The following is a 24,885-nucleotide window of genomic DNA, read 5'->3' on the forward strand; positions in this document are numbered from 1 at the left end:
CCCGGGCACCCCCTGGTGGAATATATTGACCTTTCCCTAAACATACACCAGTCCAGATCCTTCATCCATTTTCTCAATTACGCTTTGCTACCATGAACGCCAGTGTTGCCCATTGCTTTTTATATGTGTTGAGGTCTGTGGGCTCCAAGATGTTTAGAATGCACCTGCGGGCTTCTGTCTGCATTTCTATCTCCAAGACTGCTCGCAGTGTGCTGTGGACCCTTCCCCAAAACGCCTGTACACCTATGCAGTGCCACAATATATGCGTGAACGTCCCCAGTTCCCCACACACCCGCCTGCAGTCCCGCTCTCCGAGTGGCCCATAAGGACCAGACAGGGCCCAGTGGCAAATACCTGGGTAAAATCTTTAGCTGCACCAATCTGAACCTCATTGTAATTGCCACCACCCGCTGGGATGAAACCGCCTCCTGACAGTCCTCCTCATCTAGCTCCAACACATCGTCATTTCAATGCCTTTTTATGAGTAGTAGAGCGTCCTCCATATTATTTATAAGTTTCTTATACAATAGAGAGATAGTTTTCTCGGGAAGATGTCCGCCCAACACTCTGTCCTCTAGGGAAGAAGGGTCAGGGAGTGTCGTACCCCTGGGAATGTGTGTGAGCAACGCTTGTCGGATATGAAGATAACGGATGTACTCACCGTCATTCAGGTGATATTGTCGCTTAAGGGAATCAAACGTGAGAACTGTACCTTCCCCCCAAATATCCTTTACACGTGTGATCCCTATCAGGTCCCGCTTGTCAAATCCTTTAGACTTCCATAAACTTCCCAACTTCGCCGAACTCCACAGCGGAGTGGCGAGTGTGAGCCTCCCTTCCCACTTGAGGTGCCTGATGGCCGGACGGCATGCGCCGTGGGTCCTGTGAGCGGAAACCTGAGGGCCCAGCATACAATGCTCTAGTATAGTCGCTCCCCGGTAGCTGCCAGCGATCCATAGCGTATCCAGTGTCATCTGGGGTGCATATATATCCTGTGGTTTACCGTCGCCAACTGGGAAGCCCAGTAATATTTCTTTAGGTCCGGCAATGCTATTCCCCCGTCATACCAGGGAAGGGTAAGTTTAGAGAATGCTATGCGGGGTTTACAGTCCCAGAATATCTGTCTCTGGAGGGCCTCAATTTCCTTTAAGTAGGCTGGGGGAACTGGGTTCATAGCGTTCTGAAGTGCGTATAGGAACCAGGGCAGAGCCATCATTTTGAAAAGCACCTCTCTGCCTAAAAGGGAGAGTGGTAGCACCTTCGACTGCACCACATCACCTCTGAATCGCACCAGAGGGGGGCACAGGTTGTTAGTTATCAGAGCTTCGGATCTAGCGTAATGTAGATACCAAGGTACTTGAACCCCACCGGGTCAATTTGTATTGGGCAATTGTTCGGGACGACTGGCAGGTTACCAATGAGGACAAAGAGTACCGATTTGGACCAGTTTATCGCGAAGCATGAATACCTCCTAAAAACAGCCAGTACGTCCAGAAAACCAATCAAGGATCCCCTCGGGTTGGTGAGGTAAAGCATAATATCGTCGGCGTAGAATGAGATTTTGTCCTCCCGCTCCACAGCCAATCGCATTCCGTGTATCGAACGGTCCTGCCACGCCGCCAACGGTTCCAAGGCCAGAGCGAAGAGGAGCGGGTATAGGGGACATCCCTGCCTGGTACCTATGCCCAGATGAAAGTCAGGAGACCTGTGATTATTTACCACCACTCGGGCCAGTGGGGCTGAGTAAAGAAGGCGCACCCAACCCGTAAATTCCGGGCCAAAACGCAGTTTCTCCAGCACTGCAAAAAGGTAGGGCCATTCGACTCTGACAAATGCCATAGTGGCATCCAATGACACCAGCACTGCTGGCTCCTGAATCGTTGGGGCCAGACCCAGGTTCCCATGAAGCTGAAGCAAATTGAGGGCCATATTCCGGTGCTGCATAAATCCAGACTGGTCTGGGTGTATCAAAGTAGTGATGACTTTAGCCAACCTCGTTGCCAGCAGCTTCGCCAGGACCTTAGGCTCCATGTTCAGCAACGAGATAGGCCTGTATGATGAACAGCATGCCCTAGGCTTGCCCTCCTTATGGATGACCACTATATTAGCATCTCGTTGGTCAAATGGAAGTTGTCCCCTGTCTTGGCTTTCATTAAACATAGAGCGGAGGAATGGAGCAATTCTATTGGATCCCAATTTATAAAGTTCTATGGGAATACCATTCGGCCCGAGGCCTTCCCAGAGTGCACTCCTCTGATGGCTTGCGCCACCTCATCGTTCGTGAGTGGGGAGTCCAGACCGTCTCGATGTTCGTCTGATAGCTTGGGAAATTGAATATCCTTGACCATCTCCCTATTGTCCTCTTTTGTATATCCCCCGCCGAGCTATATACCCCACTATAATAGATCTCAAACATATCGGCAACAGCCTGTGGGTCTGTAATCGTTCTGGAGTTCTTCCCCTGTATTTCAGGCACTAACCGCGACACCCATTCCCTTCCTTCAAGCCATGCAATCAACTTTCCCGCTTTATCTCCATGCTCGTATACCCTGCTTTGGACCTCGCCGCTCTGCGCCCTGGCCCTGTCCCTTGCAAGACTACTAAACTCATCCTGTCGTAATTTCAAACGGTGAAGACCCTCAGGGGTTACCGCCTGGGATATCTCCCTTTCTAGTTTTATCACTACCTCCTCCTCTTCTTCCAATTCAGCCTGTCGTTCCTTTTTTTCCCCTTACAATCTGAGATAAAACCTCTCCCCGAATAACAGTTTTAAACGCCTCCCACAAGGTTTGTGCCGAATCCACTGTGCCCTGGTTTTTTTGGAAGTATCTGTCCCTGGCCTTGGCTATGTCCTTCTTCATGGTGGGATCCTTCAGGGGCAATCCTGCCTGCATTGACCTGATCAAACTCCAGCTTGAGCCAAACTGGAGAGTGGTCCGAAATGCCCCTCCCCAGGTGCCGCACCTCCCGAACAGCGTACGCCTGAGCGGCGGGGACTACAACATAGTCTATCCTAGACAGGCTGTGTTGTGCGGACGACACATGTGTATACTGCACACTGCCTGGGTTACACATCCGCCAGGCATCTGCTAATCCCGCAGTCTCCAAATAGTCAGGGAACCATCTCGATCCGTCTCACCGTCAACTACCGCATTGAAATCACATCCCAACACCAGGGAACTCATAGGCAAAGTTAGGAAGATAGAACCCAGGTCGTGGAACGTGTCTGACTGTAGGCCGGGTGGGACATAAATAGAGACAAAGGTGGCTGTTTTCCCCTTCCACTGTCCCGATATGCCAACGTATCTGCCCCGCTGGCCGGCCCAAGTGGCTTGAATGGTCAGGGCAAAGGAATTTTTAACCAATATGCCAACCCCTCTCGACCCCGTTATGAATCCTGCATGTGCCACCAGTTGGTAACCCCCTTTATGTAAGGCCATGCACCTATTCCCAATGAGATATGTCTCCTGCAAAAGCACAATGTCCGGGGAGTGACGCCTAATGAACTGGTTAACCATACCCCTCTTGATTTTGTCACCCAGTCCGTTCACATTCCAGCTAGGCACATTTATCCCTGATCCCAGTCTATTGTTTAACATTGAACTGGTATAGAAGCGTCACTATCAATGGATGTATTATTGACGGTGGTTTTGAGGCAAGACGTCAGCAGATCAGTCATTGATGGGTCCAATATCTTCTGCACTTGCTGCCTCCTCACCTTCACAGCTGAAGAAGAGTCTTCCTCGATGGGGGTCGTTACAGTCATTGACGGGCTCATGGTCGATGATAGGATTACTTTCAGTTTTCTAGTCAGCTGTGAGGATGGTAGAGGCATTGAAGTTGGAGAATGCCATTTCTCAGTTGTTTTTTGGGGGAAAGGCACACTTTTATACATTTAAAATACTTTTTGTGGAGTTCTTCCTCATGCTCTCCTGAGGAAAGCTCTTGAGGCTTGGACTTCTAGCTTGAGGATTCTGCTTCATCAGGCTTTATTTTTTCTCCATTCTTCTCAAAATCAGAGGAACAGGCCCCAGATTCATTCCCTCAAGAGGGGGTTGCAAGTGCTTAATTATTTAGAATCTGAGAAGTGTTGAACGCATTGGCAGAAAATGTTCTTGCCTTGTGGTCTGGGTAGAGACAGTATATGCATCTCCAGCAATGGTAACCAGAAAAAGAAACTCATTTAGTCTGCCACAGGAATCACAAGCATTAAAGACTCCTTTTGTATTACTCCATTGAAGTAATTTCTCAGAGGTATTGGGTACACCTGAAGATCAGAAAAAACTAAAAGCTACAAAAAAAAAACTAAAAGAAACTAAAGACAAAAAAAACTAGGAAAAAACTAAACATGTAAGGGGTACCCCGAAAAACCCAAGAAAATGCCTAAAAGTTCACTTCACCACACTTGATGCGCAAAGCTCTGTAACGACCTTCCACACAACCTGCAGTATAAATCTGAGGTTTGGAGTTCTCTGGGAGGAGTGAGTCAAAGAGCACTCTCACCTCATTGGCTGAAGTTTGGTGCATCTAGAATGGGCTAACAAAGAAGACACTGCCTATGGATTTTACAGCGGTGAGTGTCTAGTAATGCTATTTTAAAAATAGCGCGACTTCCACCTTGATGATAGGGAAGACTTCAACCATGTGAATTTATGAAAGATCCAGTGCTGGAGAACAAGCAATCTGATATTATGATGTTCCCACTTAATTAATATTGACAGACTCTTCTTTATCGGGTTGGGGTGCACATACAGATAATTGTGAGCTTCAGGGAACTTTGTCCCAGAAAGAAAGGTCTTACCATAGTCAAACTGCTAGAACTCAGAGCAGTGCATCTTGTGCTCATATCTTTTCTCTGATCTCTCAAGTCAAACTCCCTTTGTTCAAATGGATAACTCAACAAAAATAGGGTGTAGTACTTGAACTAGAGGGAGGAGAAGGAGAGAGGTGGCAGATGATTGAGAGCCTATTGCAGGATACTTGGCCAAGTTACATTTATTTTATTTTTGGACTCTCAAAGTTATTTTGGTTTTACAAATTGTATTTTCTAAAGTAAAGATTTTATATAGATATTTTGTAAAAGTACGCATAGGTCCAGGATATAGTCAGACAAAAAAGCTTATGAATCATAATGGATATACCTTGAACGAGAACTAAAGAACCGCCACTGAATGTATTTAAATGTATGCATGTATATGGTATTTCTATAGTACGAGCCTAGCTAAAAGGCAGCGGAGTGCTGTACACTATATGACTGCCATTTCTCAAGAATAACAGGTACAACTGCATGGAGACACTGAATTCCAGGAGAATCGATTTGATCTGAGTGAGCTGAAAAAGCACCTAGATTGGTTCTTCAAATCTTTAGGTAGACAGCATTATTGGTTGTTTGTATTAAACTTTGAAAGAAAGATCATCAAACAATGAGCAATCCAAAAGAATGTAATCTGATCACCTCTGTAACTCCGGGACAGTTTCCACATTGTGCGCATATACATCTAATCCAGACTGTGCGACCTTCATTACAGCGTTGAGATCACCCCGGAAATCGGGGGTTAGACATTCAACTAGAATTTTGGGGTTCCTAGAAAACAAACAAAAACATAAGTAACAAGCTTTTTTTACTTGCAAAATTGTAAATGGTCTATGTGGATACAACTATAAAATTGCTTTTCAAATAAAAGTTCAGAAATTCAGTAGTATATTTAGATCCACCCACTGTCTATGTGCAAATGAGGGCATTAAAACCGGATGAGCAGAATGTTTTCACCATTTAATGAAAAGACCACCCTGCACTCAATGCACCGTTAGTGGAAGGACCATTTAGAAATTTCTGGGCAATCGCAACAACAAAATGAGCATTTTACAAGAGAGTGTTCTGATATAGTCAATACTAAATGTTAAAACATACCTCTCCTTCAAATGTGACACTGTTTTGGCAAAGTGATCTGCTCCACCATCAGGTATATCTAAGAACAAGCACCAACATGTCAGTAAAACCAGGTCTTGCTCACAAAATACATACAAATAAATATCTTGCAAAAAAAAACAACGTATTTTTCTCAGTCCTTTAATCAAATTTGCATTTTTCAAATCGAGGTCAACATGGCTGTGTTATCACTTGGCTACACAAAATGAAGTTACCCAAAAAAAGGTAAACAGAAACTATTCAGATTTATATAATCACATTAATATGCTGCAACTGGCATCAGTTATCAACAACTAGTATTTTCATACAAAGGTGAGAGGCACTGCAGGTCATAATAAACTAATCGGACAATAAGATACTAAAGGACAGAACATTATTACATTCATAGCCTCATACCGGACTACCTAAAAAAACATGCAAAGGAGAAAATGACTTGAGCACTTCAGAAACTAAAATGGAAGCCAGGGTGTAATTAAAAGTCTTTCGTGAATTCATGAACCCCTTCAAAGGAAGGCAACTTCCCGAAACCTCAGCACATGTTCATTCTGTGTAAGCCAAGTGTGTGTGCCTGTGGAGGGAGAGGGGGTTTTGTATGTGGGTCCAGTGTGGATAGCAGGTGCGACACAGTTAAGCTGTAAGACTAGGTGAGTCACTGTAGTGAGAACATTATATTTACCTCTACATCAAAACAACTCTTTATTTGACTTCTATGTAAAGTAGCTCAAACCTGGACTTGCAGTTTACCTTAGGTGGAACTTCACACTGGAACCACATTGACAACCCTTAGTGTGTGTGCCTTTTTACCATGTATATAGCATTAAGAAGAGATGAGGTCTACAGACAGGTAGGGGCAGGTTATAATATCTCATGATAGTAAAGTTTACAACTAAAAATCATTAATTATTAGAATTCTTATAGGCACCAATTAGTGATTTGTAGGATTCGACTGGAATACCACAACTGATAGGGTAAGAAACATCTGTACAACAGAGGGTCAAACTTTTGTTTCGGATCCCAGTGCCTGAAACAGAGTTGTATTTCCAAACTACGAAATATAACCTCCAGGATTCCCTGAGACAGACTCACTTTGGCCACTAGTGAAGATCTCTGTAACCAATCAGCCAATCTCAGTGACAGAGACCATTGCAGTGAGAACTAGACAAGGGAACCCACACTAAAGGAAGAAAGAGGGGACGGGTTACTACTTTGTTATCAAGAATCATGGTGCAGTTTTTGGTGTTCCATAAAATCTGACCCGCTTTACTATAAGAAGATATTTATTAACACATTCAAAAATCGAAGTTCTCAATTGAAGAAGAAAAAGACTGCGGAAAAAAGGATCTAGTTCATTACAAGACAGAGAGAGAAAAAACTTTTTTTCCCTGGCATTGACATCAAAGCAATATGCTCCTTTGAGAAGATCAGGTAAGGGGCAGATATGATGTTATGCAGCACTGAGTTCCATATATATACTACTATCATATTGGAAGAGATGAGGACGCCCTTCCAACCTTCATGACATAAAACATTCTTGTGATAAGTTTGCTATATGTTGCGTTCTAACTGGTGTTAGAAAAGTACTTAAAGACCCATGGTAAGTTGAGCAGCTGTTTTCAATCTATTACAATAGTAGCCTCTCTGCTTTTTAAGAGACTGCACAATACCCAACACTAGAGAACAATATAGTAAAGCGTGGACGGACTTATGGCAAATCTTTTTCTGAGTCTAACAAACTCTATTATACTGAGGTCATGTCTGATGTTAGAAACATAATTTGATGCACAGAACAAAAACAAAGCATTTATTTTTGTTTTAAAAGTGTTTAACAATGGCCATAGGTTCCACCTGCAAACACACAAAGAGAATCTTTTGTAAAAAAAATATAGTAATTCTTGCATCTAAATCAGTTATGTGAGGTTGATAAGCTAGAGTTTTATGGCAGATAACTTCCAGGTTTAAAGCATTATTCATGTATAATAAAGAACTATCAGCGCTCATTTATAGTACTTCATGCCATAGTATAGATCTCTCCACTTTGTCAAATACAGCATTAAAATTTACAAAACGATGTCGTTTTTGCTTACATAAAAATGAATCTAACCAGAACTGATGACAAATTACAAGAGGACTTTGACTTGTGGAAAGCGCTATCACGCACACAAATCAAACCCCCAGACAAAAGACCCCCTTGAAGGCCTAAAACTCATACTGTACTATTCTGACATCATAATACGTATTATTGTGATCCAACATCTGTTGTACATGGCTATGTATAATCCCCATCGCCCACTTAACACACTGCGTCAATGTGCTCCAATTACTGCCCGTGCGACCTAATGCCACCTATGTCTGTGTACTGCATATGTGCAGTTTCAAAACTTGAATAAAAATTGCATTCAAACTTGTTTGCCACCATAAAGTACCCGAGGTAGCCATATAGGGAGGTGCAACTTGTTCCATTCCTTGTAGCCACAGTGCGTTAAAGGAAAACAAGACCAATTTAAATGTTTTTATTATTATCGACGTCCACTCAACTAGTGTGTTGGGCCTGTGCAAAAAATAAAGCAGGTGGTTCTTGCAAGTCAGGTATTAACACTGGTAGTTTGTAGCTGGATTTGGGTGCTGGAGGGAATGCAGAAGGGGAGAAAATACAGAAAGCAACGCTAGAAATAGACATTGATGTGGGGGTGGCAATGTATTGATGAAAGAATGGTGATATAGAATAAAAAAAGAAAATGATAATATTTGAATTCTTAAGTTTAAAACTACGATTAACGTTAGATTGTTTTTAAGAGATGTGCAGATTTTTGTTGCTGTGCTTCAGCCAAAGTCTGGGAGAACTGGAGGATTGAGTTAGGTATATCCGCCTCCGAATGGTGATTGATCAAATGTAAATACAGGCTGAAGAGGCTTGCTAATCAAATTGCAACTCAAGAGTACTCATGTTCTCTCCATCTCAGAATTAAAAGCTGCACACACTAACCATCTCTGTCCACCGAAGTTAAGACAACGTAGTCTAAACCCCAATCAGCGATAGCCTTTGCAGTGTTGTAGGGCTCATTGGGGTCCAGGGGGGCTGGATTTCTTGATGTTTTCACTGAACAGAATCTGCAGCCTCTAGTACACGTATCTCCCATCAGCTGAAAATAAAGAACACATCTTAAGAGATTTGTACTTCAGCCTGAATCACGTAACATATCTAAAATAGACTGACTATTCCATCAATATAAATACTCCATGGCTGTGAAATCAAGTTGTACAGCTTACAAAATACCAAACCTTTAACACATAACCATGGTCATTGTGGTTCAACATTTACAGTCAATACAAAAAGCTTGTGTGACATTTTTTTTTTTTAAACCTTTATTAGTTGCGGTCAACAGAGATTCATGACAGTAACAGCATCGACAATCCAATAAAGCAATACTCATGGTACATTCAGTGGAGACGCATCAATTTTACAAGGGCTAGTACATCGCATTTAGGCTGGCCAACAACATATCCCCCAATATCCTGCAGTGTAAGGACAACCAATAGGGAGCACTCCCCCTACACATTCAGGGACGCAAGGAGTGGGGAGACCAACGTACCCTCGCATACAGGTGTAGTGCCAAGCAAGGAGGAAAGGTATCTCAGAACCCCCCGACCCACAACTGTCTCAGTCCCTACCAGTCAGCCAGCAGCGTCACCGTGTGCAGTAGTGTGCCATATATGTGTCAAAGAGCATGGCACCGCTCGTCACCTCAGCGAATGTTCAGTGTAAAGGCAATCGGAATGCAATGCAGCTTAAAGCGGTGCACAGTGCTCAACAATGCAAATGCCATCTCTACCGACGTGCAATCGCAGGATCTAGTGTATATGTCTACCCCCACTGGCCTACTGTGTTAGGATATCGGGAGGGTCAGAAAGACCTGTCCCGTAAGTAGCAGCACATGACCTACAAGTATCCCAGACTCCCCAACACCACTCCTTCAGTAAGCTTACTACCCCACCCAAGCAAGGAGGGCCAAGGTCCCACCCATTGTATGAAATGTAATATGGCGAGTGTGGTGTAAAGCACCTATACGCTCACGGGCCTGGCAACGGCTCGTCATCTCCAGAGGAGTCACTGTGAGTCGCCTGAGACATCCAGTATACCTGTAAGGGGGACCAAAAGTCACTGGGTTTACAGCGGGCGGGTAGCAATTCCGCATATACGCCATGTTGGTCTTGGCAGTGCGTGAGGTCATCCAGCCATTCCTTAAATTTTGGTGCCCTACCTCTCCCCCATCTGCAAGCGATCCTCCTCTTAGCGAGCATGTTGGACAGGCCACATGACGGGCCGCTCTCCCCCGGCTCGACCAGGCCCGAGCCCAGTCACGCAAGCACCACACACCACCATTGCACGCCCTACGTCCCCTCAGGGACCCCTGCCCTCGAACATGATAACCTCGTGGGTCCGATCCACTGCCGGCCCATGCACCCAGCCCGGGCCGCCATCTTGGACACCTCGCCACGAGGCCGCCTGGGTCCCGATCGACCTCAACCCTGGGCCTAGCCCAGCCTCAGACAATCCGGCACCACCCTCCACCCAGGAGGTGAGCGGGCTACTTGGCAAGTCAATGGGAGAAAGAGGTGCCGATGGCTCTCCCCCCGCCCAGTGCCGCTCGCCCATCGCCTCCCCGGGCGCTGGCTCCACCCCCCTGCTGGGTGTCTGGACTCCCTCATCCCGGACCTCCCGACCTCCAAGTGCGAGGGTCCGGACATCAAAGCACGCCAGCCCTATAACTGGGGCAGCTCCAGAGCAGGAAGTCAGTTGTATCTTGGAGTCGAGAGACGTAAGAGGAACTCATCCTGGACGGACTACTGGCGCTGCCGTAGCTCTGTCCTGTGCACCATCGTCCTGCCTGTTGGCGCTGCCACAGCCGTCGTAACCTTCATCCTTCACCGTCGTCCGGATCTGCTGGCGAGGCCGCGGACCGTTGTAACCGTCATCTTCATCGGGACCTGCTTGGCTTCTCCACGGCCCGTCGACCACCCTTCATCCATCTCGGGACCTGCTTGGCTTCTCCACGGCCCGTCGACCATCCTTCATCCATCTCGGGACCTGTTTGGCTCCTCCACGGCCCGATCAGCAACCACGCCGAGCTCGAGGATTGAGAGCTATTTAACTCATTGGTAACTAAGACTGTCCCGCTACCCTTTTTCCTCAACCAGAGATCAGAACCGAGGGGACCCCTGAGTCCAGACCTCCTTGTATCATATCGACGTAACCTAAGAATTGCATATAAAGTCTCGTTAACCTTCAATCTTGTGTGGTGTCCGTCTGTGGGGGGGAAGTTACTTATCTGTACAGTCGTTGGAGACGGCTCTCCCTGGAGACCTCTCCCCGTAATCTCGGCCGACCCTCCCGGTCCGTCTAACATTGGTGGCCAGCGGCGGGATCCGAATCACCGCATAACGTACAGAGAGTAGCTCACCCCACAACGAACAACAATGTCGACTAAAGAGAGCGGATCAACTGAGAAGTTCCAAATGGAAAAACTAGAGGAATACAGCCATCGTGAACTAAAGCAGTTCTGCATCGAACTAGGTATCGCTACCACCGGACTAAGTACCAAGGACGATTTTAAGCATGCCCTAGAATCTTGGGCAGAGACCGGGGATGTCGAAGCCCCTGAGCAAAGCACCGCGAAAAATACCAACACGGCCCCTGAGGGGCAAAGAACCAGTCTCTCGCAAGACGAGATCCAAGAAAGAGAAAAAGCCCGACTACACGAACTCGAAATGGCCCGACTCAAGATGGACATAGAACTCAAATTGGCCGAGCAAAAAATAAACTTAGAGCACCTTCGCCTCCGAGAAGAAAGAGAGGAGAAACAGAGGCAAAGGGAGCTCGAGGAAAAAAGACTAACGTACGAGCACGAACGGAACCTAGCCGAGATCAACCTGCGCAAACAGAATAAAGAGTTAGGGGTGCCCGACAGACCGTCCACCCCAGGGACCGCGGAGAAAAAAGTGCACATCCCCAAGGATGTGGTCCGAGAATATTTTCGAGAAGACGACATCCAGCAATGGTTTAAGGCCTATGAAATCGCGATGACTGCGCACCGGATCGATAGAGCCGACTGGGGAGCCGGCCTATGGGGCAAATTCCTCAATGAGGGCCGCGATACTCTGTTACAGCTCCCAGACCACCAGATGACCTCCTACGACCATATGAAAGCGGCCCTCCTCACCCGCTATGGCCTCACGCCCGAGATGTACCGTCAGAGGTTCCGAGACTGCACACGCATTCCAGGTACAACTTGGGTGGACTATGTAACGTACTTTAGCCGAGCCTTCGAAGGCTGGATCAGAGGGAACAACGTCACGACCTACGAGCAGCTGTTCAATCTGATGGTATGGGAGCATCTGTCCAACAATTGCTTCATTGAACTACGCCAGCACCTCCTCGACAGCAAGTTAACCGATCCCCGGCAGCTCGCAGCCGAAGCTGACCGGTGGGAGATCACCAGAGTGGGCCGGAATGGGTCCTACGAGCAGAACAGGAACAACAATGGTCACTACCGACCCAGAGGAGGAGGAGGGGGCCAAGGACGAGGAAGAGACAATACTCCGGCCGCCCCCGCTACCAGCACCACCCCCCCGGCCAACCGGGGCAGCACCCCGGCGCGACCGGGATACAGAGCCAATGTTACATGTCACCGATGCCAACGAGTCGGCCACTATGCAAACGACCCAAGCTGCCCGCAGTATCAGAGTCCAAGACCCCGCCAGGTGGCCGCCGCGGCACTAGGGGAAGAACAGATCTCCGAGGAACAAGAAACAGGCGAGCAAGAGTATCAAGAGTGGGAGCCAGCCGCCATGACTCTCGCGTGCTTAGGGGGAAGAGACATGGTCCCGCGGGTCCCCCTACCCGCTAACACCCAGAAGTACAGCCAATGGGTGAGCATCAATGGACAACGGGCCGAAGCCCTTCGAGACACCGGGGCCAGTGTGACAGCCGTCCGCTGTCATCTGGTGACCCCAGAACAATATCTACCGAACGTTCTCTGCCCTGTGCGATCAGCCGACAACTCGGAAAGTCTGTGTCGGATGGCCTGCGTCCCCTTTGAGTGGGGAGGGGTCTCCGGCATGTTGAAGGTAACGGTCCGAGACGACGCCCCCGTGGAATGCCTCCTCGGAAATGACCTGGAAAGCTCCCCGTGGGCAGCCGTGGAGCGAAAAGAACACTTGGGGATGTTGGGCGTCCCAGACTGGGCGTGCGTCACCACCCGGTCCATGGCCGCCCGTGCCAACCATCACCCGGAAGAACCAGAATGGCCGGCGCCACCGCCTCCGGTCGCCCCCGCCGAGACCCCCGACCATGGCATCCCCCTCGAACTTGCTCAACCTTCCGACCTCGCTAATCTTGATCAGTGGGCTCAAGAAGGGGGACCCACACAAGAACAATTTCGTCAGGAACAGAAGACCTGTCCCTCCCTTGAGGGACTCCGACAACAAGCGCTCGCCCAAAGCGCCGGGGATACCTCCGGAACTCATTGGGTCTACTGGGACAATGATCTATTGTACAGCGAGCAACGAATCGCCGAGCTGGGGGCCAACCGAGTACTAGTGGTGCCCCTCCGCTTTAGAGACTTCCTGCTAAACCTGGCCCACGATGTCCCCCTGGCAGGGCACCTGGGACAGGATAAAACCTACAGCCGCCTAGTGACCCACTTCTTCTGGCCCAAAATGAGAAACGATGTGCACCAGCATTGCCGATCTTGCCCCACGTGCCAAGCCAGTGGGAAGAGCGGCCGCAAATTAAAGGCTCCCCTGCAACCCTTTCCAGTAGTCACGACCCCATTTGAGAGGGTCGGGATAGACATTGTGGGACCCCTGGACCCGCGTACAAAACAAGGCCATCGCTTCATCCTGGTACTAGTGGACCACGCCACCCGCTACCCTGAGGCTATTCCTCTCCGGACCGTGACAGCCCCAGTGGTCGGCCGGGCCCTGATGGGGATCTTCTCCCGTGTGGGGTTCCCCCGAGAAGTCGTCAGTGACAGAGGCACGAACTTTATTTCTAAATATATGAAGTCCCTCTGGCAACAGTGTGGGGTCACCTACCGCTTCACGACCCCCTATCACCCCCAAGGAAACGGACTTGTTGAGCGGTTCAATCGCACGCTAAAAGGGATGATCGGGGGATTGGAAGAGCCCCTCCGTCGCCAGTGGGACGTGCTGCTGCCGTGCCTCCTCTTCGCCTACCGGGAGGTCCCACAGAAGTCCCTAGGCTTCAGCCCCTTCGAGCTGCTCTATGGGCACCCAGTACGGGGGCCACTCAGCCTGATCAAAGAAGGCTGGGAGATGCCTCCGGCCAAGAGTCCTCCAGATGTCTTCCGGTACCTCCTCACCCTCCGCAACCAGTCCCGGCGGTTCAGAGACCTAGCAAAAGCCAACCTAGAGGCCAGTCAAGAGGACATGAAGAAATGGTATGACCAGAACGCCTCATCCATTGAATTCGAGCCGGGGCAACAGGTCTGGGTAATGTCCCCCACAGAACCGTGCGCTCTCCAAGACAAATGGACGGGACCCTTCAAGGTAATCGAGCGCAAGGGTCCTGCCACCTATCTGATCGATATGGAGTCCGCCCGGAATCCGCTCCGAGTCCTCCACACCAACAGACTGAAACCCCACTTTGCACGAACAGAACTCAGCCTCTTGATGGCCACAGACAATGGGGTTGAAGACGACTCCGAGCCTCTCCCTGACCTCTTGCGGACCCAGGAGCAAGACGGCTCCGTGAATGGGGTCCGACTCTCGGAGACCCTCACCAGAGAACAACGGCAAGAGTGCCAAGCCCTCCTATCACGGTTCGCCAGTCTGTTCTCCCTCACCCCAGGTGTCACTTCCTGGTGTGTGCACGATGTGGACACCGGAGACAGCCCTCCTATCCGCCACCGGGCCTACCGCGTACCTGATCGGGTACGGGCCTGCATCCAGGCGGAAGTAGCTAAGATGCTCACGCTCGGGGTCATCGAGCCCTCAGACAGTCCATGGGCCAGCCCGGTCGTACTGGTCCCCAAAGCAGCCGCCCCCGGAACCACACCAGAACTCCGGTTCTGTGTCGACTACCGGGGCCTGAATGAAGTCACCAGAACGGACGCACACCCCATCCCCCGGGCAGATGAACTGGTCGACCGAATGGGCGCTGCCCGCTACCTCAGCATCTTCGACCTGACGGCAGGTTATTGGCAGATCGGCCTCACACCCCGAGCACAAGAACGCTCTGCCTTCTCCACCCCCGATGGCCACTATCACTTTACGGTCATGCCCTTCGGCATGAAGAATGCCCCAGCGACGTTCAAACGGCTCGTCAATCAGGTCCTGGCGGGGCTCGAAGAGTTCAGCGCCGCCTACCTGGACGACATCGCTGTGTACAGCCACCATTGGACCGAGCACCTCCACCACCTCCAAGCAGTGCTGCAAGCCCTTCAGCGAGCTGGCCTCACGATCAAGGCCAGCAAATGCCAAATTGGACAAGGGTCGGTGACCTACCTCGGACACCAGGTGGGAAGCGGCCTAGTGGCCCCCCTACAGCTGAAAATTGCCGCCATCCAGAACTGGCAACCCCCTATCACTCAAACTGAGGTGCGAGCCTTCCTGGGCCTCACGGGCTACTACCGAAGGTTCGTGAAAGACTATGGTACCATCGTGGGGCCTCTCACCGAACTCACGTCAAAAAATCAGCCCAAGAAGGTGAACTGGACCCCAGAGTGTCAAGCGGCATTCGAACAGTTAAAGGCCGCCATGTGTTCCGCTCCTGTGCTCCAGGCCCCAGACTACAGCCGGGAGTTCGTCGTCCAGACGGACGCCTCCGACCAGGGCATTGGGGCGGTCCTGTCCCAAGTGAACACCGAAGGCCTCGATCAACCGGTGGCCTTCATCAGCCGGAGACTCCTACCCCGGGAACAACGCTGGAGCACCATAGAGAGGGAAGCCTTCGCTGTGGTATGGGCCCTCAAGAAGCTCCGGCCCTACCTTTTTGGCACCCACTTTCGGGTGCAGACTGACCACCGACCCCTGCAGTGGTTGATGCATATGCGGGGGGAAAACCCAAAATTGCTACGCTGGTCCATCTCCTTACAAGGTATGGACTTCACAGTCGAACACCGGCCTGGGTCCGACCACGCCAACGCCGATGGCCTGTCCCGGTTTTTCCGCCTCGACGAAGAGAGTCCCCAAGAGGATGGGTAACTCTCCCCGCCTTCAGCTGGGGGGGACGCATGTTGGACAGGCCACATGACGGGCCGCTCTCCCCCGGCTCGACCAGGCCCGAGCCCAGTCACGCAAGCACCACACACCACCATTGCACGCCCTACGTCCCCTCAGGGACCCCTGCCCTCGAACATGATAACCTCGTGGGTCCGATCCACTGCCGGCCCATGCACCCAGCCCGGGCCGCCATCTTGGACACCTCGCCACGAGGCCGCCTGGGTCCCGATCGACCTCAACCCTGGGCCTAGCCCAGCCTCAGACAATCCGGCACCACCCTCCACCCAGGAGGTGAGCGGGCTACTTGGCAAGTCAATGGGAGAAAGAGGTGCCGATGGCTCTCCCCCCGCCCAGTGCCGCTCGCCCATCGCCTCCCCGGGCGCTGGCTCCACCCCCCTGCTGGGTGTCTGGACTCCCTCATCCCGGACCTCCCGACCTCCAAGTGCGAGGGTCCGGACATCAAAGCACGCCAGCCCTATAACTGGGGCAGCTCCAGAGCAGGAAGTCAGTTGTATCTTGGAGTCGAGAGACGTAAGAGGAACTCATCCTGGACGGACTACTGGCGCTGCCGTAGCTCTGTCCTGTGCACCATCGTCCTGCCTGTTGGCGCTGCCACAGCCGTCGTAACCTTCATCCTTCACCGTCGTCCGGATCTGCTGGCGAGGCCGCGGACCGTTGTAACCGTCATCTTCATCGGGACCTGCTTGGCTTCTCCACGGCCCGTCGACCACCCTTCATCCATCTCGGGACCTGCTTGGCTTCTCCACGGCCCGTCGACCATCCTTCATCCATCTCGGGACCTGTTTGGCTCCTCCACGGCCCGATCAGCAACCACGCCGAGCTCGAGGATTGAGAGCTATTTAACTCATTGGTAACTAAGACTGTCCCGCTACCCTTTTTCCTCAACCAGAGATCAGAACCGAGGGGACCCCTGAGTCCAGACCTCCTTGTATCATATCGACGTAACCTAAGAATTGCATATAAAGTCTCGTTAACCTTCAATCTTGTGTGGTGTCCGTCTGTGGGGGGGAAGTTACTTATCTGTACAGTCGTTGGAGACGGCTCTCCCTGGAGACCTCTCCCCGTAATCTCGGCCGACCCTCCCGGTCCGTCTAACAGAGCAGCAACGCGATATCAACAAATCTACGGTCCGACTTGGGTACATCCCTGGTATATCCCAGCAACATCACCACCGGATCCAGAGGAAGAGGGCCAGCAATCATGACCTGGAGCGCAGCATGTACCTGTTCCCAGTATGCCTGTATCGCTCCACACTCCCAGGCCAAATGTAGGAAACCCGCGCCTTCTGCACGGCATCGTGCGCATCTATCGTCCTCTGAGAGGCGAAAGCGCAGCTTCCTGACTGGAGTGTAATAATATCTCTGTACAAACTTGTAGTGAATGATTTTCAATCGACAGCTGGAGGAGATGTTAGCCGTGACCGAGCAGCAATACTTCCACTGCTCATCAGTGAGTTCAGCATTTAGTTCAGAGCTCCAATCAACTCGCGCTTTAGACAGAACCGGTGGACGCTGCTCACGGACGGCAGCATACAGCTTTGACACCAAGTGTCTGCCATCCGACACGAGCAATACATGCAATGGCAGAACTGTCCCCGGTTCCTCTGGGAAGCTAGGGAGTATGTCCCGCATACCCTGACGGAGTCTAATATAATAAAACACCTCCATCGGTGTCGGGGGAGCAGCCCGAAATATCTGATCTTTGGTACGGAACATCCCATCCTGAAACAAGTCACCCCATGTATTAAGGTGAACGCGTTTGCACATGGATCGAAATCCATTTTCCAATATAAGTGATAGCTTCGGGTGGTAAGCAAGGGGCATTGCCGGTGAATAAAGCATGGGAGCTCCTAGCAGTTTAGTCACTCTCCTCCAAGAGTCAATAGTACAGGTAACAGTGGTAGCAGGCGTCTCGACATCACCAACCAGTCCCATCAGCATGCCCCTGAGTGGGAGTGGATGCACTATCCAATCCTCTGCAGCAACCTGCGGCATAAAGGGAGCGGGGCTAACCCAGTGATAGGCGTGCTGTGCCTGAGCACTGAGGTAATACACTTCTAGATCAGGTACATCAAATCCGCCCCTGTCATATGGCTGCGTCAAAACAGTCCAGCTAAGGCGCGGTTGCTTACCGCCCCAAAAACGGCGAAGCAACTCAGTTCGAAGTCTCTTAAAAAAGTAGGTTCCCGGGTAGTAGGGTATGTTTTGGAATAGGTATAGGAAACGTGGAAGGATGACCATTTTTATCAGGGAGGCTCTGCCTGCCATCGAAAGTGGGAGGGCCAACCAGCGGGTCACATTGTCAGTCAATCGTGAGATAGCCACCCCATAATTCAGCCGGATAGTGTCGTCTTTATTGAGCGATACTTCAATGCCCAAGTATCTCAAGTCAGAGCTGCACCATTCTAAGGGGTAGTCTAGCGGAAAATGGGCAACTGAGGCCGTGAGGGGGAAGAATTGCGACTTCTTCCAATTGATGTGCACTCCGGATATGCCGCCAAACACTATAAATTCTCTCAGAAGCGGGTTAAGGTGTTCTTGTGGGTGCCGCACATACAGTGTAACGTCATCTGCATAAAGGGAAATCCCAATCTGCCGTTGATTACAGTTAAAGGCGCTGGCCTTATGCAATTGCCGGATCCTGCAAGCCAGTGGTTCAATTGCCAGGGCAAAAAGCAGGGGCGACAGGGGGCATCCCTGCCTAGTCCCTCTCGTGATCGGCATCTGTGCTGAGAGCACACCATTAACGATGACCCTAGCGACTGGAGAAGTGTAGAGCAGTTTCACCCAAGCGATGAATATCCGAGGGAACCCCATTCTGCTCAAGATAGCCATTAGATAGCCCCACTCCACCGAATTGAACGCTTTGGTGGCGTCCAGAAACACAGCAGCGACCGGTAGGTCTGGCGCAATGGTAGGTATAAGGGAGAACAGCGTGCGGAGGTTATGGGATGTGGCTCTCCCTGGGACAAATCCAGATTGGTCTGGCAGCACCAGGGTATTCATGAGCAGGGACAGCCTAGTCGCAAGCACTTTAGCAAGAATCTTCGCATCGCAATTCAGCAGCGCGAGGGGTCTATAGGCTTCGGTATCTACCGGGTTTTTCCCTCGTTTCAGAAGTGAAGTGATCGCCACCTCCCTCATTGAGCCCGGCAGTATCCCCACCTCTAGCGACTCTTCAAAGACTTCCTTCAGCACCGGTGCCATGATGTCGATGTAGCACTTATAGAATTCGGCTGGCAGGCCGTCAAGCCCCGCAGCTTTGCCATTGCTGAGGGACATGATTGCTTCCCTAATCTCATCCAGCTCGAAAGGGCATCCCAGGAACGCCCTGTCGCCGTCACTCAGCCAGCATAGCGCTATGTCATCTAGGAAGTTCCCGAACTCCACCTCGCCTTCCTGCTGTGTGGAATATAACCGTTGGTAGTGCTGCAGGAAGGTGTCCTGAATTCTTTTAGTATCCTGGTAGGTCCCGCCTTCGCCATCAGAGATTTCTAAGATATGGGTGGCGAAGCGCTGGTGCCTCGTGAGCGCCGCGAGCACCTTTCCCGGCCGATCCCCCTCACAATAGCGCCTAGCCGTCCAGTATTTGCCCCGGAATTTCACCTCTCTGGCAGCTTCCTCCTCGAAGGACGATAGTTTGGCCCTGAATTCCACCGCTAGGTCAGGGCAAGGATTCCTGACCATCTCTGCCTCTAGCGCTTTAAGCTCTGATTCAAGTTTAGTCAACGTGCGCACTATTTCCCCGAGTATACCACAGCTCTTAGAAATCGTGACCCCACTTACAGTCACTTTAAAAGCTTCCCAAATCGTTTCCACCTTATCGACTGACCCCTTATTTCTAGGGAAGAAGGCTTCTATCTCCTCACCAAGTTCATTTTTAAAGATAGGGTCAAGCAGGACAGAGGGGAAGAGCCGCCATGGCGGACGCACTCTGGCATATCCAGGCATCTCCAGTACGGCTAGTACGGGGCAGTGGTCCGAGTAAGTACGAGGTAGATGTTTCACCTGAACGACACCTCCAGCTAGGCCCCGCGAGATAAAGCAGTAGTCAATCCTCGCCCATGAGCGTGCGTGTGCCGTGAAATGCGTGCCTTCCCTAGCCGCTGGGTGTGAGTGCCGCCAGCTATCCAATAGGCCTGCCTCCGTCAGTATACCCTGAAGTGTGTCCCGAGCTTTCGTGTTGTATTGTCCACTACCATCTGATCTATCTGCCCCAGGATTCAGCGATAGGTTGAAGTCCCCCCCCAGATTATGTGCATGGCGTCGGTCTCCAATACATGACCCCACAACGTTAAGAAAAAACCGGGTGTGTCAATATTAGGTGCATAACAATTTACAAGCATGATCACATCAGTGCCCAGCCTGCCCCAAAGGATCACATACCTCCCCTCAGTGTCCACCCTCACTCCCAACTTTTGGAACGGCAGCACTTTATTGATCAAAATAACCGTCCCCCTCGAGTAAGTGGAATAGGAGGAAAACTCACTCACAATTGCCCATCTGCTTGCAAACTTAGGAACACTACGTGGGCTTAGGTGGGTTTCCTGAAGCATCGCTATCTGCACATGATGCCTATCTAAATATGCAAGTACATTTCTGCATTTCCGGGGGTCATTAAGGCCTCGAACATTCCAGGACATTATGGAGACGTTAGTCAAAGCGTCATCACCCATGCTTATCACCATATTCCCGAAAAAAGCCCATGGCCAGTGCTCCAGCCCTCAGTCGGAACGCACCAAGTACCAATCTCTCTGCTGTCCGGAACAGTCGCTTCACCCGACCAGCCATGCTTACAAACACACTAACTTTGGTCTCTGCATACATGCCATGAACATCTCCCGCAAAAATACCTCCAGTTTCAACAACGCATACCCAAACAGTCAAACACCCCCCCGCCCTCCACGCACAGCAACCCAACCCGCGCGCTGCTCCGGCCTGGAGCCCGGCGTCCTTGGGGGGCCCCCCGCGACGCACACGCTTCCGAACTGTGGCGGAGGGTGCGGGGCATCTGCCGGGCTGCCCCGATCGCTGCTGGTGCCTGTGGAGCGGTGATTGCTGGGTGCGCCCGATCCCCGCCGAGGACCTGACATGGCGGCCGCCCGTTGCCAGCTCGGGCTGTAGAGCGGCAGGGAGGAGGAGCGGAGACCGGGGGCGAGTCGGGCGGGCAGGCGCTGCTCACCCGAGCCGATGTGACAGCAGCGGAAGTCCCGGAGCAGTCTCGGCGGCATCGGAGAGCGGAGAGGGGCTGCGGATCACGGATCGGCGCGGTGCCCGGTCCGCACTGCGGCAGGGGAGCCCCGTCGGCGTGGAGGGCTGTGGGAGGCTCGGGTCGGTGGTGGTGGCTGCCCCGAGGCATCAACGGCCGACACCGGGACTAGGGCGAGACGAAAACCGGACCCCTCCCCCCACCCCCAATCGGAGCAGACAACGAAGGCCAGACGAACACCGGACCCTTCCCCCAACAACAACAACGGGCTGCGTGAACAGCCTAGGAGCCCTGGCGGACGTGACACCCGGTTGCCCCCCCCCCCTCCCCTCTCATGCTGCTGCAAGGGCTACATCCTACATCCTAAGCTCTAAGGCGCCACTGAGCTGAAAATAATCATAAGGTACTTTATTTACTCCATTCATTTCACATTTTTAAACCGCCATTGCTCACAAGGGCAGGGGTCACCAACTGAAACCATAAATCTCTGCCGGTACCTCCAGAGGCCCACGAGGCTCCTCGGCATATCTCCTCCACACAGGTCCAAAGCAATAACAACAAACAGAGGACTATGATTCCCCTTCTTGGCGGCCATCTTAGACTGTTCTGTCGCAGTGGCGGCCATCATGGACTAGTTCAATCTCACTTTTGGAACAAGAGCTGTGACCAGACACATAGTCTAAGTTCTACCACCGCGCTCCTTACCTGCCTGTATCTTGTGATAGTTCTGCCTTTTTCTTTTTTTTGCAGCCTTTCTACATTTACTTGTTTCTGCAACTGTCCTTACCTATAATGCACCGACTGCTACAACATATATTCTCGGATCCTCACAATGTACAACAATATGTTTCTCTATGTACTCGCCCTATAACCTGTTATGAAATTGTTTCTTACCTGTAACGCACCGACTGCTTCCTCATATATTCCGGGGTGTCCACAGTTTACTCCGTTTGGTCTTTCGTAGTGGTCCTATATCCTGTTTTTACCTGTAATGCACCGATTGATATGCTGGGACTGATATTTCTGTCATGACTTCAAACTAATTAGTTGCAAAGGGGCAGCTGAAATTCCAGGAGCCTAGTCCCAACAGCTCAACGACTTCGGAGGGCTGGAAGTGGTCCCCCGCTTTACGGCGGAGGAGGGCACTGGACATCGAATGCTGTCTTATGTAAAGCGCTTTGATAACATAATAGGTTCAAGATCCTGAAATGTGCAACGTAACTGATTCTATGTAAACTACTGTGATAACATGTAACGGAACTGGTGCTATGTAAAGCGCTCTGATAACCTAATCGGTTCAAGTTCGCGCTATAGAAAACTCTAAAAATAAATAAATAAAATAAACCCCCACACAAGTCATCCCCCCACCCACTGAAGCAACCCAAACTTGCCAGTACCATGTCCCCTCCCCTCCCCCCGCCCCAGACCCCATACTCAAGAACCATAGAAAAACCATGTGGGGAATCCCCTCCTGGGGGCATCAGAGGTACGCACCAATAACCCCCAACACTCCCCTCCCGCCCCGCATATGCCATACGGGGTTAGACAGAGAAGGAGGGGTGGTGCCTGGCATACATTAGCCCTGCAGGCTTAAGCCCGTACACCATACCAGCGTCTCTCGCGGCCGCCCCCCCATTCGGAGAAGCTGCCAATTAAGTCAAGTGAACCGTCCATGTATCAGCTGCTGCTCACACCGTCTCCTGTATTGCCACCAGCCTGCTCATTCCAATAACAATCCCATCACCGGGGCACAGTGTTCGAATCCATGCGCCCCTCCACAGCAAGTCCACAAAGCAATGAAGCAGCCATCTATGACCCCAAAGGCAGGGCAGGACTGCCACGGCGGAGGTAGGCCATAGAATCCGAACCCAGCATCAGTACAACAACAGGGAGTCAGCAAACAAGTGTTCAAAAGGGCACACTCAGGACTCATCATGCTCGGCTGGGTCTCCGCCTGCCTCACCATCCTCCTCGTTTCGCCTGTCTCTTCTAGCAGTGTGGAGTTTCTTAACATAGTCCTCAGCTTGCTGCGGGTTTGTGAAAAAATGTTGTTTGCCCTGATGGGTCACCCTGAGTCGTGCGGGGTACAGAAGTGCGTAGTCCACCTGCATGTCCCTCAGCTTCCTCTTCACATCCAAAAATTTCTTCCGCTGGTCCTGCACCATGGGCGTAAAATCCGGGTATAAGGAAAACTGTACTCCATCACAAGACAGGTTCCGATTCATCCATGCTGCACGTAGCGCCGTGTCGCGGTCGCGGTAGTTGAGCAACCGGGCGATGATAGGCCGCGGCTGCGCCCCTGGCTTGGGAACCGGACCCAGAGAGCGGTGTGCCCTTTCGACAATAAATTGACTAGAGAAGGCCTCCTTACCCACTGCAGTGATTAGTATTCGCTCTACATAGTCCTCCATACGGCCAGTGTTGGTGGACTCCGGAACACCCGTGACGCGAATGTTATTGCGCCAGCTCCTCGCCTCCAACTCCTCATTCTTCGCCGCTATTACTCTCAGGATATTGTCCATTCTGGTTAGGCGCGCTTCGTGGGTTGTTGAAGTGTCCTCCGAGGCAGAGATACGTCGCTCCGCTTCCGTCAAGCGTTCCTCATGGACCTCCAGTTTCTGCGCGACCCCATCCATCCTGGAGGACAAGTGGTCCACCTTATCCACTATTGTGGCGAAGCCCTGCCTCATCTCCTCCATCAGCACTCGCAACTCTGGAGCCATGGGTGTGGAGGGGGGCTCAGTGCCCGATGGTCCTTGGGCACCGCCGGCTCCGGTCGCGTTACGCAGCTGTTTCTTAGTGGCCGCAGGTTCAAAAGAGAGCTTGGGCTGTTTGTTATCGTTCTTGCCCATCGTGCTCCGCCTGTGAACGCCCGAGGTGCCCGGCGAGTGTGCTGCGCTCCCTGCTCCCCGACAATTCCTCGCGCATCAGAAACCCCCTACACAGCGGTCACGCCAGAGGCGGCGTCGTCCACGCGAGGAACAGGCCAGTAGCGTCCAAGTGATCCCCACGCCCCGCCGCGTCCCGGCTCCCGTAACTAAGGCCAGCCGGCAAAGCCCGCGATGGGTGGCGGGCGGCGGTGCGCTGGAGTGGAGCAAGGGAGGTCCGGTCCCGAGGAACACCGGGGGGTGGCGGGTGGTGGGGTGAGGGGAGGCCCAACGCGCCACCAGCGGGCAGCGATATTTGCAGCAAGGTCACTGCCCTCGTCCTCCAGCGGCCTCTTGTCGCTCCTCAGCCCCCTGCACCCAGAAGCAGCAGGCTCACGTAAGGATCGGGGGCAACGGCGGCAATGCGAGGATCAAGCCCGGGGACAAGTCCAACCCCTCGCTAGGCCCAGGCGGAAGCCACCGGTCTCGTCCGCACCTCCAGTAGATCCCAGGATCACCGTCCAGCACTCCCACACGTCGCAGCGGCCAGAGGAGGGGAGAGACTCACCACCGCCGCCGTCTGTTGAGCTTCCAGCAGGCCACGCGCTCAGCAGGCCG

The 24,885-nt window shown here is 51.6% G+C and overlaps 1 protein-coding gene across 1 annotated transcript in view; it reads right to left on the bottom strand.

Moving 5' to 3' along the window:
• Nucleotides 1-24,885, bottom strand: part of LIAS (lipoic acid synthetase) — a 193,946-nt gene that overhangs the window by 88,898 nt on the left and 80,163 nt on the right. Inside the window, exons 5-7 of the mRNA XM_086963967.1 lie at nt 8,913-9,069; nt 5,912-5,969; nt 5,456-5,584 (exon numbers count right to left, since the gene is read on the bottom strand). Of these exons, the coding sequence (XP_086820093.1) occupies nt 5,456-5,584; nt 5,912-5,969; nt 8,913-9,069 (344 nt within the window). The remainder of the gene's footprint in view (nt 1-5,455; nt 5,585-5,911; nt 5,970-8,912; nt 9,070-24,885) is intronic.

Source organism: Lissotriton vulgaris, chromosome 3_2 (assembly GCF_964263255.1).
Source record: "Lissotriton vulgaris chromosome 3_2, aLisVul1.2, whole genome shotgun sequence".
Taxonomy (NCBI): Eukaryota; Metazoa; Chordata; class Amphibia; order Caudata; family Salamandridae; genus Lissotriton; species Lissotriton vulgaris.